This window comes from Malurus melanocephalus, unplaced genomic scaffold, assembly GCF_030028575.1.
Source record: "Malurus melanocephalus ecotype Western Australia unplaced genomic scaffold, MMel_1.1 scaffold_224, whole genome shotgun sequence".
Lineage (NCBI taxonomy): Eukaryota > Metazoa > Chordata > Aves > Passeriformes > Maluridae > Malurus > Malurus melanocephalus.
The window spans coordinates 782,260-800,716 of NW_026623456.1; the positions used below are offsets into that span (position 1 = coordinate 782,260).

An 18,457-nucleotide genomic window follows, 5' to 3' on the forward strand; every position below is an offset into this window, starting at 1 on the left:
GCTCACGGGGCTGTAGAATAAACAGGGAAAGTTTACTGTGTTAGACGCAGGAAAACAAGGAGATACTGCTGAATAAAGAAGTTACTGAGTTCTCCAGAACTATGCTTTTGCAGTGGTTACCTATGTAACTGAGCTGCCTTAGTCTGGCTCCTGGAGCTGCTGCTTTCCCTTCTCATCCCTCCCCCTAGTGAGGCCTCCTTGTGTTCACTCAAAGGCCTCAATGTTACAACATTTAATCATTGAMGTTTTGAGGATCAGTATAATCTAAGTAAATACACAGCTTGCTTTGCTTAGAGGGATTTGATGCTGTACCTAAAACTAATATAGATCCATCATTTTAGTGTCCCCACTATTCTGAGGGAACTGTGTGGGAGAGAGGAAGATCAATGGTGAAAAGTGAAATTTGAGCAAATTCAGAAGTTGTCCATCTGGGAGCTCTTGAGTTAATTTTTTAAAGTTCTGAAATTAGTTTCTTTTAGTTCACAAATTGAAGGTATTCTAAGCTTTAAGGTGTGCTTGCTCACAGCCTGGGAAGTTCAAGCCAGAAATTGCCTGCTGCCAGTAAACTGCCACAAGGATTGTATGCTTAATTTGACACCAACATCTTTTTTTCCTCTCTTCCTTTTCCCTTCAATCCTTCCCCCCCATCCTGGACATCCCCTCCCCTTCTCCCTCAGGCCTGTATTGATGAGAACCTAGACATGGTGAAGTTCCTGGTAGAAAATGGAGCCAATGTGAACCAGCAAGACAACGAGGGCTGGACCCCTCTTCATGCAGTGGCATCGTGTGGCTACCTGAACATAGCAGAGTGAGTGAGTTTGGGGCTATTCCATGTATTTATAACACTTGCCTGTGCCTTTCTCTTCAGAGCAAGTACATGGGTGATGGATAGCCTGAGCCTCATACAATGCTTTGGGAAGCAGTGCTGAAAATGGATGCTTTTCTCTTGGTACTGAATTCTGAACCTCTGAGGATGAAGGTGGAGCCTTCAGCTGGTTGCCTTTTGCTGCTGCCATTACCCTCTCTTACAATTCCTCAGATACTTAAGCTAAAATGCCAAGCACAAAGGAAATGGGCCAGCTGCTACAGGGATGTGTAGTGAAGGAATTCCTGTCAGGGTGGGGAGGCCCTGGTACAAGTTGCCCAGAGAAGCTGTGGGTGCCCCTGGATCCCTGGCAGTGTCCAAGGCCAGGTTGGACAGGGCTTGGAGCAACCTGGGATAGAGGAAGGTGTCCCTGCCCACAGCAGGGGGTGGGACTGGATGGGCTTTACAGTCCCTTCCAACCCAAACCAGTCTGGGATTCCATGGCTACATTTCCTTACTGCAGACAGAGTGGTGTGAGCAGTTCTGGGGTTAAGTGGGGGCTGTCAAGTTCAGTTGTCAATCCAGCATCACCACCATGTTCACCACTAAACCTCAAGTGCCACATCCACTCATTTTTTTTAATACTTCCAGGGATGGTGACTCCACCACTGCCTTGGGCAGCTGTGCCAGGGCCTGACCACCATTTCCAGGAAGAAATTTCACCCAATATCCAGCCTAAACCTCCACTGGCACAACTTGAGGCCGTTTCCTCTTGTCCCGTCCCTGTTCCCTGGGAGCAGAGCCCGACCCCCTGGGCTGCCCCCTCCTGTCAGGGAGTTGTGCAGAGCCACAAGGTTCCGCCAAATCCCCTTTTCTTCAGGCTAAACACCAACCCATTATTCTTGACCAGTCATACCGTGCTTATATATTTCATCCACCATATTTACCAGAAAGTTTCCAAAATTTGAATTAAGATAAGTATTTCTTAAATGCTTAAATAATTTTATAAATTATAAAACCAAGCAACCTCACCGTCCTAGATTTGTGTGCTTGAACAGATACTTCTTTTACTTCTCAGAATTTTACTGATTAAAAGATATACAAGCCAAAGAAGACATCTGTTGTTCTTGATTGAACTTTTGCTAAAGTTATAAACGAACAAATTTTAAAATTGATGATGCTTGATGAGGCTTTTTTTTTAAATTAGTGTTTGTAAAAAAAAGGGGGTAATTAACCAGATCAATGCAAGAATTGGGGTATTTAAATTACTACAGAGAAAGAAAAACTGTGAGCCCCTGAGCAAGGACTTTGCATTTACAATGAATGTTTTTAATACAGAAATTGGCGAAGAATAAGGTCCTCATTTGGTAATTGAACCTGCATGAGAAAGGCCAGTTCTCTGTTGTGCAGTTGGGTCGCTGTGTCATTGCTCTGAAGGCAGGCACACGAGGTGTGATGAGCTGCTCCGGTGTCCCTGCTGCAGGTACCTGATCAGCCATGGTGCCAACGTGGCTGCTGTCAACAGCGAGGGGGAGGTCCCGTCCGACATCGCTGAGGAGGCGGCCATGAAGGACCTGCTTCTGGAGCAAGTCAAGAAACAAGGTAAGCGGAGGGCTTGGATATTTGAGAGTTGGACCCCTGGGAGTTTCTGGCCGAGAGTTCTGCTGCCTTGCTGTCTGTGGGTGAAGAGATCTGAGATCTGGCCCAGGAAGCAGCAGACAAATTTTGCTTTGCTGTCTGGACATATGCAGGAGGTTTGTGGTGTCTGTTCTTGGGATTCTTCAAATCAAGACACCATAATCCTGAAATCTGATTCATCAGATCTAGTTCCTTTTAAAGTGAGATTTAATTCTGACCTCTGATGTCAATGAAAGGTCTTGTTTCATTAAGACTTAATCTAATAGAAGTGAGATTTACAGGACTACCAGAAGCAGGGACCAAGAAATAAATATTGCAGGCCTGGAGTGACATGCTTTATCCTGATCGTTCCCTGGATTTCTTCTGCCATATCCCCATTCTCATCAGCTGTGTCTGGCTGAGAGGCTGCTCTCCAGGCTCTCTCTCACAAACTTCACTGACTGAAGAATAGTTTTAGATGGATGTTAAAATTAAGAAATGCTTTATCAGTCGAAAATTTTTTTCATATTCACGGAATTTATTTGGGAGTGATTGAGTGCCTGCATGTGTGTGTGAGAAGTTTAAATTTTGCCTATGAATTTCATCAAGAATGTTGGAAAAGGAACCCAAGGAATTCCTGGAACTTCCATCCTTGGATGTAGTCAAAGCTCAGCTGCATTCGTGTCTGAACTGGTTGATCTGGCTTTGAAGTTACCCTCCTTGGAGCAGGGGTTTGGACTACATACCCCCAAATCTTTCCAGTCTGGATTATTCTATTCCTGCACGTTTGTGTGGGACTGCTTGCCTGCTGGATTGACTCATGTCCTCTCTATCAGATACATGGCGGTTACTTTATTTTTTAAGTTTTTTTCAGGTGTAGTTACGTACGGATCAGTCCCTTGCTGCTTTGTCCCCTGTGTTAATGTTCCAGGGCCACCAAATTTGTCAGGCACAACTTTCTCTCAGAGAAGCCAGGTTGGCTGTCACCTGTCACCTCCTTGTTTTCCACATGCCTTAGCATAGCTTCCAGGAGGATCTGCTCCGTGACCCTGTTGAGCACACAGGAGAGGGCAACTGGCCAGTAGTGCCCCAGGTCTTCCTCTTTTCCCTATTTAAAAATGGGGGTTATGTTTCCCATTCTTCAGGCCATGGGAACTTCACCAGGATGCCACAACTTCTCAAACAGGAGAGTGGCTTGGGCACTTCCACCAGCTCTCTTGGGACCCATGGATGTATCTCACCAGGTTCTGTGGACTTGTGCACCTTTAGGCTCCTTAAATGCTCTCAAACATGGCAATAATGTGGTTGAAACCTTACAGGACATCAAGGCAGTGATTCTGCCTCCCCTGCCAGTATTTTGCCGACACTTTTTGGGATTCTGCTTGCGTTGCTTTACCACATTAGTGGTATCCTGCTAAGATGCCCTGAAACAGCCATCTGTCTCCACCGACAGGATTCCCATCACACAGTTTAAAGGATCATAACTGCTGGAGGAAATGGAGTTGAACTTTAAATAAGCATCTGTCCAGTTCCACAGCCTGTTCTCGGCAGGGGCTGTGAGCAGATGCCTGCTGCAGACTGGAACAACAGCTCAAGTGTGTATTGAGCCACTGTGCCTCCAGGAATTTCGGAGCCAAATGGGCTTTCTGTCTACTTGTGAATGCCCCGTGGCTTTGTGTTTCCGGAGCCTGTGCAATCCTCCTTGGGAACTCCAGCATGTTCAGTGTTGTGTGTAATAGCTACAAACTTGTCTAGTCCTTGGTCTAAAGCCAGTTTATTTCTGATGTTTGCAACTTCGTGCAGCAATGGATCTCACAGGTCAGTCTAAATTGTTTTCCCTGGTTCTGTTTTAAACCTAATGCCCCATAATTTAATTGGCAATCATGTCATTCTTACACTGAAAGTTTTAATCCACAGGAGCACTTGCTCTTTAGCACCCTTCCTGATTTCTGAGATTTGTCACCTTCTTGTTTTTATTTTTTCCTGAGTCAGAGAGTTCTGCCCTGATTAATCTTGTTTGGATCAACAAGATCTCATTACTGTGAAAACTCTTCTTAGGAAAACAAGTCAAAGTTGCTTTTGCCTCTCGTTGGTTTAATGACAGTTGACACAGTCTGTCAGCCAGACACACCTGCCTCTCCACATCACCCCCTGCCTCTCCACATCACCCCCTGCCTCTCCACATCACCCCCTGCCTCTCCACATCACCCCCTGCCTCTCCACATCACCCCCTACCTCTCCACATCACCCTCTGCCTCTCCACATCACCCCCTGCCTCTCCACATCTCCACCCACCTCTCCACATCTCCACCCACCTCTCCTCCTGCCCCTAAACAGTCACTTAGGCCATCAGAGAAGTTTCTTCTGGCTTTCTCATGCCAAAATGATTTCAACTTTGTGTTTTGTCAGAACCCTGGGGGTTTGCTGCTCACTGGAGTAACTCAGTACTTCTCCCATCATGCCTGTCAGGAATGCCTCGGGAGCAGTGCAGATCCCTGTGTGTGTTGCATGCAGAGTGTCCAGAATTTGGAATGAGCAGGTCACCCTGCTCTTGCAGGAGACATCTGAAGATCAAGTTCTCACACCTTCCCTGTAGATTATCCCTCACTACAGGCCAATTCAGTCAGTTAACTGTTGTTCATGACTTTTGTTTCAGTCTGGGACACAGCCTGTGTAGGATTCAATCTTTATACCCTTAATGCACAGCTGAGCTTGTGGTTAACTGGGCTAGGTTGCAACCACTGGCCCAATTTTCAGATTTTTTAACACAGACAGTTTTTGAAGTCTCTGTCAATGACACAGGAGCTCTCCCAAGCTCATAGAAGAGACTTTTACTGATGGGTTTGTGGAAGATCCAAAATGGTTTTCTAATATTTTATAGGAAGTGAAACATAGGGTAAGTTTAAGAAGTACTTAAGAACTTTCATCTCTTGTTTGTCTCTTCTTCTGTGCTTCACCCTCTTAGGAGTAGACCTAGACCTGTCAAGGAAAGAAGAGGAGCAGCAAATGCTCCAGGATGCCCGGCAGTGGCTGAACAGTGGGAAAATTGAGGATATAAAGCAGCCTCGGACAGGAGCCACAGCTCTTCATGTTGCTGCAGCCAAGGGCTATGCTGAAGTCATGAGGTAGGAGCTGCTCCCACTGCTGATGTGTGGAATTAAGGCTGAAGAAGACATCTTGCTTTATGTTGAGAGAAACTTGTTCCCTGCTGAGATTTTCAGGCTGCTGTCTCTCAAAAGGTTCTGTGGTTTTATGGGTCCAGCCACAGTGGTTCATCCAGAAATACGCAGGGACTGGAGGATTCCCTTTCTCACCTGCAGGCCTTTTTGAAGTAATGAAAGCTTTTCATGGAGTGAGGCATAAATTAGGAAGTCTCTAATTTTTCTCATTACAAGGCCTAATTTTCACTGTTAGAATAATAGTTTTAGGACTAGCAAGCTAAATAGGATATTATTATTATTATTATTATTATTATTATATTATTATTAGGGGATAAAAGTATAATTTTGGCATACAAAGTGACAACACACACTGCACGACAGTCACAAACACCCCAAAAGGTTGCATGACCAGTCTGGTGGGAAAATGCAGTGTCCACTTTTGCCTCACTGTTCTGTGCCCCTTCATGCTGCTGCTCCTGGAGTGACAGAGAGATTCCAGCACCTGACAGCCCTGTTGCCCTGTGCTCTGGCACAACAAGAATATTATGAGCATAAACTTGCTCAGTGTAGGGTTTTCTGGTAAAGAACATTAATATTTTTACAGGTGATGTTGAATTCAGGCTTCCAACAATAAAGCTTTCTTCTCCGCTCTTTATGTGTGGGTGGAGCTGCCCATTAACATAGAGATCTTTGAATCCCAGAGTGGTTTGGGTTGAAAGGAACCTTAAAGCTCATCTTCTCCCATGTCTTGCCATAGGCAGGGACACCTTGCACTATCCCAGGTTGCTCCAAGTCCTGTCCAAGCGGGTCTTGGACACTTCCAGGGATGGGGCAGCCACAGCTTCTCTGGGCAGCCTATGCCAGGGCCTCTCTACCATCACAGTCACACCATCACAATTTTTACCTCATATCTGATCCAACCCTGCCCTCTGTCCGTGTGAATCCATTCCCCCTTGTCTTGTTACTTCATGCTCTTGTAAACAGTCATTACAAGGTCTGTTGCCCACATTCAAATCCATTCTGGAAGTGTTCATCTATCTTGGTCCTGATTTTCATAATTTTAAATGACATGACTTGATGTGTAAGAGCTGTTTGATATCAAGCTCAAGCAGTTCTATTGTACTCCATGTTTCTGATTTGTATTCAGTCTTTAGAGCTTATAATTGAGTGATGAGCTGTCTGTGCCTGTACTGTGCCCAAGAAACAGGAATCTAACAGGGCTCATGTGAATAGAAATGTAATACCTCTGAATCTGAGGTGTTGGTCCCGTGCCTGTCAGGGGAAGGTTGTGTATCCAGTGCTCCTTGATGAGGTTCAGTGTGTGCAGGCTGGCTTAGTTCTGGACAGTGTCTCCTTGGCATTAATTGTGGTAATGATAAACACCATGTCACAGCAGGCTGACATTGTTTCACTCTTGTGTAGGTGATGGCCATGCTGAAGTTCAAATGCTGAGTTTTAGCAACTTAAACCAAAGGGGCTGACAGCCAGAAGCCAGCTAACTCTAAACGAGATGAGGAATTTGTCTGTGACCTTGAGTCTCTTAGCAGCTCTGTTCCTCCCTTCTGCCAGCTGGAAAATCAACAGAAACTCAGCACCTAATTTCCAATTCCTTTCACAGAGAAGCCCACAGCTGCTCTGCTGTGCCTGTGTTTTATTTAGCACAGTAACACATTGGTGTAAAGCTGCAGGAGTTTCCAAGCTGTTGGGGTCATGTTAGACTTCCCTCATGCTGTGCAAAGGTGGCTCAGGATGCTGGAATTTCCCACAATGGAAATTGTCAGGAGCAGTTTTACCAGACTCGCAGGGTTCCCCTGGGATGTTTTTCAGTATTTAAGCAACTTGGAGAATAGTTTTGATACAGGATCTGCTCAGTGCTCTCACCTGATCACTGCCACACCAGTGTTCACGTGGCTCTGGAGCTCCAGACTGCCCCTGACCCTCTTGTGTTTGTTTTGGTGTTAAACATTGAAGCTCCAGGTGCCATGAAACACCAGTGTTCTGCTCTGATGGAGAGGGGAAGGTGGAATGGGCACAGCAGAGAGGGTAAGGAAAGCAGTTCCCAGGCAGGTTTACTTGTGGAAGATTTGCTTGAGCTGTTCTTTTTCTTGAACCGTTTGCTTCAACTGTTCATGAAAAAAATGCATTTGGGGTTGTTTAATCCAAATGAGGGTTGTTTAGCATACAAATGTCATCTCTGTCAATCGCAGTGGTGTCACTGGTGCTTCCCTGGCAGTCTTGCTGGTCGTCTTGTRGACCACCTTCCACTGTGGTGGCCTTGTGCCCTCGGAGAGCCAAGTTTGACTCCAGTTCCCAAATGCCCCTCTCATGGCAGGTGCTTGGCTCCCTGGCACAGGRATGGTAGTTGCAGGGATGTTGTTTGTGTGCTCAGTGCCTGAGCAAGTCCAGGCTCTCTCCTCTGCTGGAGCAGAAGTTCAGACTGGGTCACCAATGCCAGATGAGAAATCAAGGTGTTCTCCCAATTCAGGAGCTGCTGAAAGGGAGCCTTATCAGTTTGACGTGTTGCAGCACATTTTACATGAAAGTCACTTTTCGTTCACTGCCCGTTCCATGGCAGTTTGGAGCACATCAAGTGGGCTGTTGCTTGGCTTAGTAAGTCCAGGAGCTCCTGGCTGATGGGGAGCCAGGCTGCCCACTTGTGCCTAATGGGGAAGCTCTGCTCTGTCAGGAAGTCATTCCTGGTGAGCAGACATCAATCCTGCTGCTTTCCTCAGGCTCCTGATCCAGGCTGGGTTTAATTTGAACGTCCAGGACAATGATGGCTGGACTCCACTCCATGCTGCTGCTCACTGGGGAGTGAAGGAAGCATGTTCCATCCTGGCTGAGGCTCTGTGTGACATGGACGTCAGGAACAAGCTGGTCAGTACAACCAATGCAGGGTATTCTACAGCCGGATTGCTATTGACTACTGCCTGCTGCATGATCATGGAGTCATAGAACCCCAGGCTGGTTTGGGTTCAGAGGAACCTTAAAGCTTATCTCATTCCACCTCCTGCCRTGGGCAGGGACACCTTCCACTAGAACTGTCCAGCTGGCCTTGGACACTTCCAGGGATCCAGGGGCAGCCACAGCTGCTCTGGACAAACTGTGCCAAGTCCTCCCCACCCTCACAGGGAACAATTCCTTCCCAGTATCCCATCTAACRCTGCCCTGTGGCAGTGRGAAGCCATTCCCCCTTGTCCTGTCCATCCGTCCCTTGTCCCCAGTCYCTCWCCAGCTCTCTTGGCGTCACTTCAGGCACTGGAAGGGGCTCTAAGGTGTCCCTGGAACCTTCTCTTCTCCAGGTGAACATTCCCATCTCTCCCAGCCTGGCTCCAGAGCAGAGGGGCTCCAGCCCTCTGGTCAGTTTAGTGATCTCCTCTGGATTCTTTCCAGCAGGTGCAGGTCTGTCCTGAGTTGGGAGCTCCAGAGCTCCAGGTGAGATCTCATAGGAGGTCTAATATTGTGATCCAACATCATGACAAAGTCACARCAGTTCTTCCTAGCCTGTGCACTGRAGCATTTAAAAACATCAGAAAATGAAGACTCTTGGCTGGTGGAAGGCAGGAAAGATTTCAGATATTATGGGAAATGTGTCCTGATTAAACTTTAGTACTGAGATTGTAAGAAGGAACAGAGGCTGATCTGTGCCTTTAGTTATGGTGAAAATGTAACCARTCCTTGATTGTGCCCTAGAGTATTTTTTGTGGTTTGTTTTAGTTTATAAATGCCCATGGATGTGGAAATGGATCCCAAACTTTTTGKCTTGCTGGCAGCTTTTCAGAGCGTTTAAATACATGATGATAAAGCAACACAGAATCAGGAATATCCTGAGCAGGAATGGACCCACAAGGATYATCCAGTCCAACCCCTGGCCCTGCACAGACCCCCCCAACAATCCCACCCTGGRCCTGGCAGTGCTGTCCAAATGCTCCTGAAGCTCTGGCAGCCTCGGGGCCGTGCCCATTCCCTGGGGAGCCTGGGCAGTGCCCAGCACCCTCTGGGGGAAGAATCTTTCCCTGAGATCCAACACAAGAAGAGGTTGATCACATTCCCTCTCAGTGCAAGAGTGTTCTTTGTAGAAACCTGGAAACTCAAACATAGCCTGACTGTTAGATTTGAGCGGCAGCAACCAGGGAGCTGCGCTGTCCTGCTAGAAGTTGCTCACTGAACATGAACACGATCTTTGAGGTCATTTCCAGCCAAAATGATTCTGTGATTCCATGATCACTGCCACATGGGTTTCCCTGCTCTGCAGTGAAACAGWGTGTCACTCATCGTTGGGGAGGGAGGATGTGGAGCATATTCCCTGGTAAAAAGGACTTTTTGGAATATTGCCACTGTGCCATCTCAGACATCCTTTTGTGTTCTCTCATCGCACCAGGGCCAGACGCCCTTCGATGTGGCTGATGAGGGACTCGTGGAGCATTTAGAAATGCTGCAGAAGAAACAGACTGTGGTGAGTTTCTGGAGGTCATTTTCCACCTCTCCAATTACCTTTCACACACGGGTGTTCTCCAAGACATATGGTACYGACAGATGCAGGAGGCTGAGGCCCGGCTATTTTGTGAAATGCTTCTCATTTGCAATCTTTAATCACAGCAATAATTTTAATAGCTAGAAATCTAGATAACTGGATGACTGCAGCAAGGAGTTCAGTAGTGTGCTGGCATGCAGAATTATAGGAACTGGGCAGGAATGTATGTTCATCTTTGGAATTGTTGTTATCCTGCAGTTGCTTTGTTGGCTGGGAGGCTCTCTAGCATCAAACTGCTCTGTTCCTAATGAGTGATTACCCAAGGCAGCTTTGTGTTTGCATCCAAGGAAATGCACGGTCAGCGTTGGGAAAGAGATCTGTTACCATGTCTGCCTTTCTTACAATAGGGAGGTTTTGGATTTAGGAAGAAGAAATTATAAACTTCAGGGAAYTCTGGGCTGAAAAAATGGGTGGTTTCAAAACCTTGTTAAGTTGCCATTTCATAATGCAGTGGAGGTACTGGAAAGAATTATAAGCCAAAAGTTGGCATAGAAAAAGGAAAGCAAAAATATGTCTTGTTCAAAATAAAGGCAATTGTCAAGCCAGAAARTTGGTTTTGGATTGAATTTTTTCCTATTTCATGTGGTCTATGGTCTCAGTTATCTTATTTGGGTACTTTCAAAAAACAAGCTAACCTTCTTTCAAAAAGAATGAAAAATCTGTAAGTATACTTAAAACATTAGGTTCAGAAATAGACAGAATGGGAACACTGCTGATAAACCCCAGGAAAGGATTTTCAGGAACTGACAATGTGGGTGGCTAGAACTCCAGCTCTGATCACAACACAGCTGCTGCCATCCTCAAATAGCAGCCTTAGCATTCACAGGAACTTCTTAAAAATTAATCAGCTTCTCCCTCAATGAGGTGTTGATAAATACTATCAGGGTTGTATTTTGGATTCCCTTTGCTCTCACAACATAGGATTTTGCAGATAACTGCACTTTTTAAAGGAAAAAAAAAGAAAAAATTTTGKGTGACTGCTTGCCTGTTTTTAGGGCTGCTTTGCCGGGGCTACAACCCCCTATTCTCTGTATAGGACCCCTATATAAAGGCTCCATTTATTCAGACAGTGCTGGGCAGAAGAATCCAGATTTTATCATATTATTTTTATAGATAKGATTTTTTATTTGGAAATGCCAGTTTAGCATGTGCCATTTTTATAACTTAAAAATAGAAAACTTATATTTGTTAAAGTTTAAAYATGCAGTTCCATGACATTATTTGACTTTCAAAATGGCTCTCAAATCAGATACATTTTTCAATCTAAAGCTTGAGGCAGAACACTKTGCACCCTTGCTGAAAGATTTGCTACCATTATTGGAAAGCAGGGTTTTTTTATTTGCTGGAAGCAATTAATTTGGTTTGGGTTTGGATATTTTTCCCAGTCCTTAAATTACTTGTGAATAGAGCAGGCTGTTTCCTGCACTTCCCTTTGCTGTCCTGCATTTCCCTTTGCTGTGTCCAGCAGTTTGGTCACTTTAACAGTATGCTTCACCCCAAATTTTGGCTTTTCACTGGAATCCATTTAGCTTTTCCCACTTCCACAGCTGTGGCTGCCCTGTTCCTGGAAGTCTCCAAGGCCAAGTYGGACTGGGCTTGGAGCACCCTGGGACAGTGGAGTTCTAACCATGGCAGGGATGGGACTGGATGGGCTTTAAGCTCCCTTCCAACCCAAATAATTCTGGGGTCCCATGATTCAGAATTTACAGTGCTTTTACTTCCTTTGCCTGGTGTCAATTGCTGTCAAAAGAGAAAGAATAACCTGCTGAGCCATGACACAACAGAGTCAGCCTTAAACTGAGCCCTTACTGGCCATCCCTACTTCTGCCTCAGCTGTTCTGTGCTTCTGGAACATATTAAAACAACTTTTGGGTATTGTTTGGTCCATCAATAGGGGTAAAATTAATATTGCTGCCATCTGGACTAAAATCTTTCCGTTTCTGTGTGATCCCAAGTATTCCTGTGCAATGACTTTGTGCATTTGAGAGATTTAAAAAGTGGCCCATCCTCACAGGAGTTCCCTGGTTGTGTGTATGGGACAGTCTTGAATGCTTTCCTCTGAGATCAAGTAAATAATAGCTACAAAGGCAGCATATTTTTAGGTGAATCCAGCCTGACTTCATAGACACACACACAYGTGTGGAGAGACCTCCAGCAGAATCCCGGAGTGGTTTGGGCTGGAAGGAACCTTAAAGCTCATCCTGTTCCACCCCCTGCCATGGGCAGGGATACCTTCCACCAGACCAGATTGCTCCAAGGCCCATCCAGCCTGGCCTTGGACACTTCCAGGATGAGGGAGCCCACGACCTCTTGGAGCAGCATTCAGGGTTTGTCCCGAGACTCAGCAGGAGCTGCTGAGGGTTTTATGAAAGCGGCATTCCACGGATGTGCTGGGTGCTGTGTCCTGTCAGAGCTGCAGTCCAGGGCTCACAGTGCTATTGCAGATGTTGTTCTGCTTTTCAAGTGGCTTTTTACACAAATGCACAGTGGTTTGGTGTAACGAGGCTGGGCTGACCTTGTGCTGTGGTGCTCACTGGATTGTGCTGTCRGGGCTGTTTAATGTCTCTTCTCATTCTCTCTCCCATCTTCCTGGACCTTTTGACAGCTRCGAAGTGAGAAGGAGACGAGAAATAAGCTGATTGAAGCTGACATGAATGGGAAGCCTCAAAACAGACTCTTCACCAAGTAAGTCTCTCCCTCTTAGTTGAAAAGAAACTGCCCAGAGAATAATGGTAGAGCAGCTTCATCTGTCACAGCCAGCTGGCCTCAGCTGGGTCAAAAACAATTCATTGCTGTTTATTTCATTTTTTTTTTTTAATCTGAGCACTCTCAAATACAATTTTAGTTGTTTCATAACATAATCAGTGAGTGGTGGRACAAGGGGTAGGGCTGCTGTTTTCTGCTCCAGCTCTGGCTGAAGATCAGTCAGAGCTTTGGGCTGAGAACTGCACCTTTTTGTTGCACAGAACCCTGCAGCCCAGCTGCTGCGTTGTGTGGCACTAGAAAGGAGAGATCACATATTTGTGGATGGAAAAATGCTTGCAGAATTAGAAAATGTGAGACCGGCAGTGGAATCCGTGGCAAATGGGCCATGATGGAAGTGCTGGAGTGTTCAGACTGTAGATGGATTTTGTTCTTTGCTTGTTCTTTATGTAGTAAATCATGTCTGTCTGTTTCTGAGAAGCACAACTCAAATAACTTGCTTGCCTAGTAGTCCTTAAAATTTCCTATTTTGCAGCAAAGAGAAGATTCTCTATGAGGAAGACACATTGAAGTCTGTGGAAACTGAGGAAGAGAACAAGGACTCGAGTAGTTCTAGTTCTGAGGAGGAAGAAGCTGAAGACGAAGTTTCAGAATCAGATGCTGAAAAGGAGTCAGGTAAGACTTAGTACAATCTTGGGTTTTAAAACAAGCCTAGCTATTATTGCTATTATTATTATTATTATTATTATTATTATTACTATTATTATTATTATTACATCATTAGTTGTTAAGGACATCCTGAAAGTTTTATTTCCAATGTATATGTACAGAATTCGAAGCAATCTGTTGCTACTGTGCTAAAATAAAAAAGCTGATCTGAATGCTGACTCCCAGGTCAACATAATTATTAAAAATAAAAAAAAAAAATCCTTCAGATCCTATTTTAATTCTTACTTCCAGCTCACATGTATTGMAGATAACACATTGTCCATAGCTTGTTCTTAAACAGAGGTTTCTTTCTTGTTGGCCCAGTTCAAGAAGAATCCTTCAGAAACTGCAAGATGGTAGGAAAGCGAGTGAAGGTGTCAGAAAGCAATAATCTGTTGTGTTTGGATCAATCTGAAACAAAGGGCTGAAACTGTTCTGGGTGATTATAGCAGTGAGGAACTTCTGTTTTCCAGGCTGTGATAAATAATGATTGCAAAAGGTGGTGGAAATTAAGGATTAAGTACACAGAGTCACAGTAGCATTTACATASTAGTACATTGCTGGCATTGTACTCCCATTCTTTTTCCATAATTTCTGTGGCTTTCTTAATTAGTTTTAAAAGTGCTTATGTACAGCACAGGAAGTTTAAATACAGATACTTAATTTTACAGTAAGCCAAGACTTACTTGTACTTAATATTATGCAAACTCAGATGGATCTTGGTCTGTGAATTGTTTAATGGTTAAACTGCTTTTAACATCAACTTGGTCTATATCCAGTATACTAAGAAATAGATTTTGAGAAGTGTAGTTTAGAGTTTTGTTGTGCTTCTGTGCCAGTGGAATTGTCACCTGTGTTAGGATTGTATCAGTTGATGCTGCTCGGGCAGGGTGAGAGGTGTGGGAAATCCTGGCTGGGCTCCACAGAGCTGCACCAGCTGGGTGGGCAGGGCATTAAYGCAGGGAAATGATCTTGGGCATTCAAATCAAGCAAGTCCAGTGGAGATGTCACTGGCAGAGACACAGTGCAAGTCACATTATTTGCTCCATAAATCAGATTGTTTCCTGATTAAATATTTATTTTTATCAATATAAATTATACCGGTCTAGCTGGGTGCCAATCCTTGTAATTCTTGTAAACATGGTGGTAGTTTGACCAAAACAATGCAAATGTTTGCACAGCTGTAAGACTGGAGCTTTGTGGGGTTTAACTGAGTTAGGTACATCCTAAGATACTTCAGCAAGGAAAGTCTACAGCACTCGGCACTAAATTTTGTGTAAAGCCAGAACAGGTCTTTTTATTGCATTAATTCACTGAGCAAAGCACATTATGGGAGTCTGTGTCAGACCACTAAAGCTAATAGAAATGGAGACAACAAGCATTCAGGTCATGACTAAGCTTCAAGCTGTGCCCTGCTTTGCTGGAATGATTATTGGATCCTTGAAGAAATTTCCATCTGAATTGAAAGCCCACCTTGTAAACTTCTGAAATCTCTGATAAAATKAGTATGGACTTGGCCAGCTGGATGGAGACACAACTATCACTTGTTGCATATGTGAGTGGGGGTCACATCTTTGGAATTCTTCTTAAAATCAGTTTCTATAAGGTAACAGCATCAACCCATTTTATAGAGGATCTCCAAAGAGAAGTAAGATTTTTCATTTTGGTGATGAAAATGTCACAGTATTACTGATTTCAAAGACAGACAATGGTGTTCCTGGGCAGGTCCCCCAGCGTGGGCAGCAGGACAGGAAGGTTTCTGCCCCTCTGCCTTGCTCAGGTGAGACCCCRCCTGCAGAGCTGCCTCCAGCCCTAGAGTTCCAGCCACAGGAAGGACCTGGAGCTATTGAAGAGAATCCAGAGGAGACACCAGGATGGTCAGAGGGATGGAGCAGCTCTGCTCAGAGGGAAGGCTGGGAGAGTTGGRWTTGTTCAGTCTGGAGAACAGATGCTTTGGAGTGACCCCATTGTGGCCTTCCAGTACCTGAAGGGAGCCTGCAAGRAAGATGAAGAGAGACTGTTTATGAGGGCCTGGAGTGACAGGATGGGGGGAATGACTTCAGACTTGTAGAGAGTAGATTTAGATGGGATATTAGGAAAAAGTGGATCCCTGTGAGGGTTGTGAGGCTGCCAAGTGTCCAAGGCCAGCTTGGATAGGGCTTGGAACAACCTGGGATAGTGGAAGGTCCCCCTGCCCATGGCAWGGGTTGGAATGAAATGAGCTTTAAGGTCCCTTCCAGTCCTAACCAGTCTGGGATTCTGTGGTTCTGTGTTTATCTGCTCAACATTTTACATTCTTGGATGGCACAGGGGGCATAGGTATGAAAACATGCAAATTATTCCCTTATTCCTCTTCATTTTCTTTATTCTTCCCATACCTGGATCATTCTGAACCGTGCTGGACACAGATTATGACTGTCCTAAAGTGTTCAGAGTCCAGATGGAAAAAAAAAAAGTAATCTGAGTGATCTTTTTAAACCTAAAAATTCCAACCTCTATGGTAGCTGAGCATAAAGCAGGATATGTAGRAGCTGACAGTGTAACACACAAGTTTATTTTGAGGYGTGTTTTGGAGAGTCTCARGTTGCAATTAATTTGTTGAATTTGCAGAGACTGTGGGAAGAAGAAATWGAATGAGGGAAGCAGTAAAATTGCTGGAAGGCTTCAGAGTAGTATGTTTCTTACAATCTGTAAGAAATTTGTGTTTTTCAAACAAAGGAAGCCAAGGGCATTAATGTCATTTTGTTCATTTTGAGGACAATTAATTTGGCATTGACCTCTTGTAAACAAGAGAAAGATGTGTATAAAATTCTATTGTGATTATCTGTGCTGGGAACTATTACAATATGTAATGATGGGGAATTAAAGTAGGCCAGGGAAGCTTTTAGTTTTGTTTGAAAAYCAACCAAACAAAAACCCTTCTCCAAAAACCCTTATGAAAAAGGAGTTAGAAACCTAAATTTTTACTCTTATCAGATTTGTTTTGAGGCAATTGAATGAATCCTCACCRTTTTCTCTTGTCCGGAATTCATGTTTAATTAAATTTTGGTAAAACGAAATGTGTGAGCCTGCCCAAAGTCAGCACTGCCTGTGGCTGTGCCACTCTCGTGCTGCCAGCACAGTCCCTCAGCCTGTCCCTCCTCTGCCATCGACTGCCCAGTCACTGCTTACACTCAGTCCTTCCCAACTTGTCATTACAGCTTTAAGCCTGTGCCCTTCTAATTAGCCTTGACCTTAAAAGCTGAACCTGTGTGCTGTAAGCTTCCAGAAGAGGCTCCCAGTGCCCGTCCAGCCCTGGAGAGCTGCTGCAGCCTGCCCTTGCTGCAGTGCCATGTGTTTTACAGCCTCAGACACAGGAATCAGCTAATGGCAGCGTGTCCTTCCCTGTCCATGTGCATTTCTGTGGATTTGGATGCCAAGTGTGCCCGACCAGGCCTGCAGGGAGGAATTGGGGATCTGTTGTCCCTTCCCCGGGGTTATATGAAAATGCACCCAAGGGTTTGGGTCCAGAGCTGAAATCTGCTGCTTGAAAAGGAGGGGAGAGTGGCTGAGAATCCATTCTCATGCAGACCCAAGGGAAGGGCTGGAGCTGTGTCAGGRCAGGGTCAGGCTGGATCTCAGGGAAAGGTTCTTCTCCAGAGGGTGCTAGGCACTGCCCAGGCTCCCCAGGGAATGGGCAYGGTCCCAAGGCGGCCAGAGCTCTGGGAGTGTTTGGGCAGCACACTCAGGCCCAGGGTGGGATTGTTGGGGTGTCTGTGCAGGGTCAGGAGCTGAACTTAATGATYYCTGTGGGTCCCTTTCAGCTCAGGAGATTCCGTGATTCTGTGTTTGTCTCTTTAGTTCAGACTGGGTCAGTCCTGCTAACTTCCTGTTATTTTTAAATGTTTCTCTTGGCTTGCTTCTTTCTGTTTTCCGTGTCCTTTGAATCCTTTCTTTTCTAGGACTGAGAACATTTGTCACAGAAAGATTGATCTTCACGCTTCAAGGTGTCRTCCTCTCAAATACTCCATCCAAACTGCTCCAACTGTATAACAGCAGATATTTTATTCCCTKCACATACGTTATTTGCTAGGACGTTTTGGGTGCTTATGCTTAAAATTACTTTATTTTTTCCAAACCATGACTGTGTGAGCACTCCGATCTATAAGGAAAACTTTGGCTGGTTGGTGAAGGTGCATAATTTCTCAGGCGTGTTCCATGTGCCTGGGTTTATGGTGAATAGTCAGGCTCCAGCCTGTGCACTCCTGTTAAATGAACCTATTACCTGAGCCACTCTTTCTGCTTATTCTTCCCCTGGTAATGTCTGGTGGATGTTCTTCTGTCAAGCATGTGCATAGATACAAAAATAAATGCAGAACTGCACAGCTGCACTTGTCTTACAAGCAGCAAGCCAGCTGTGAGCTTGGACAAGGCTTGCTTAGCTTGCTTGGAGCCCAGGTAAGGGCTTTTGTTGGGCAGCAGTCCTGGCTTCCTGTTGAAAATTGGGCTTTACTGCAGAAGACCAGAGATTCTGCCCAGTAGCTCAAGCAACTGCGGAGAACTGTGCAGTGACAYCCAGCACTGGGCACTCAGGGTCTTGGGCTGTAACACACTCATGCTACAGCAGGAACATCACGTGCTCCTTTCATCCCAAGATTTACCAGGGAAGATATTCCCAGACAGGAAAGAAAATTGTGAAAACCRAAAAACCTATGTGTCTTCCTTATGGTGCTTTCTGCAAAGATTTTGCTTGTCTGTGAGGATGAAGTTCAAAAGCTTTGCCTGGCCAATGTATCCATCCTATTCTTTAGGAAGTGGGAAGTTCCTTGCAGAAAGCTCAGCTCAGCCTTGGTGCTGGCATCTCTGTGACCCGAGGAAACTGAGGGCACACTGCAGTGGAGTGCAGAGCACACTCTGTGTAAGGAGGGGCCTTGGAAGTGCAATACTGAA

General features: G+C 45.2%; 1 protein-coding gene across 3 annotated transcripts in view; it reads left to right on the forward strand.

Annotated features, from left to right (window-relative positions):
- Positions 1 to 18,457, forward strand: part of LOC130578357 (protein phosphatase 1 regulatory subunit 12B-like) — a 79,311-nt gene that overhangs the window by 33,784 nt on the left and 27,070 nt on the right. For all 3 annotated transcript variants that reach the window (XM_057374379.1, XM_057374380.1, XM_057374381.1), the window contains exons 2-8: positions 678 to 808; positions 2,289 to 2,407; positions 5,388 to 5,547; positions 8,316 to 8,460; positions 9,965 to 10,039; positions 12,723 to 12,802; positions 13,356 to 13,495. In XM_057374379.1, the coding sequence (XP_057230362.1) occupies positions 678 to 808; positions 2,289 to 2,407; positions 5,388 to 5,547; positions 8,316 to 8,460; positions 9,965 to 10,039; positions 12,723 to 12,802; positions 13,356 to 13,495 (850 nt within the window). The remainder of the gene's footprint in view (positions 1 to 677; positions 809 to 2,288; positions 2,408 to 5,387; positions 5,548 to 8,315; positions 8,461 to 9,964; positions 10,040 to 12,722; positions 12,803 to 13,355; positions 13,496 to 18,457) is intronic.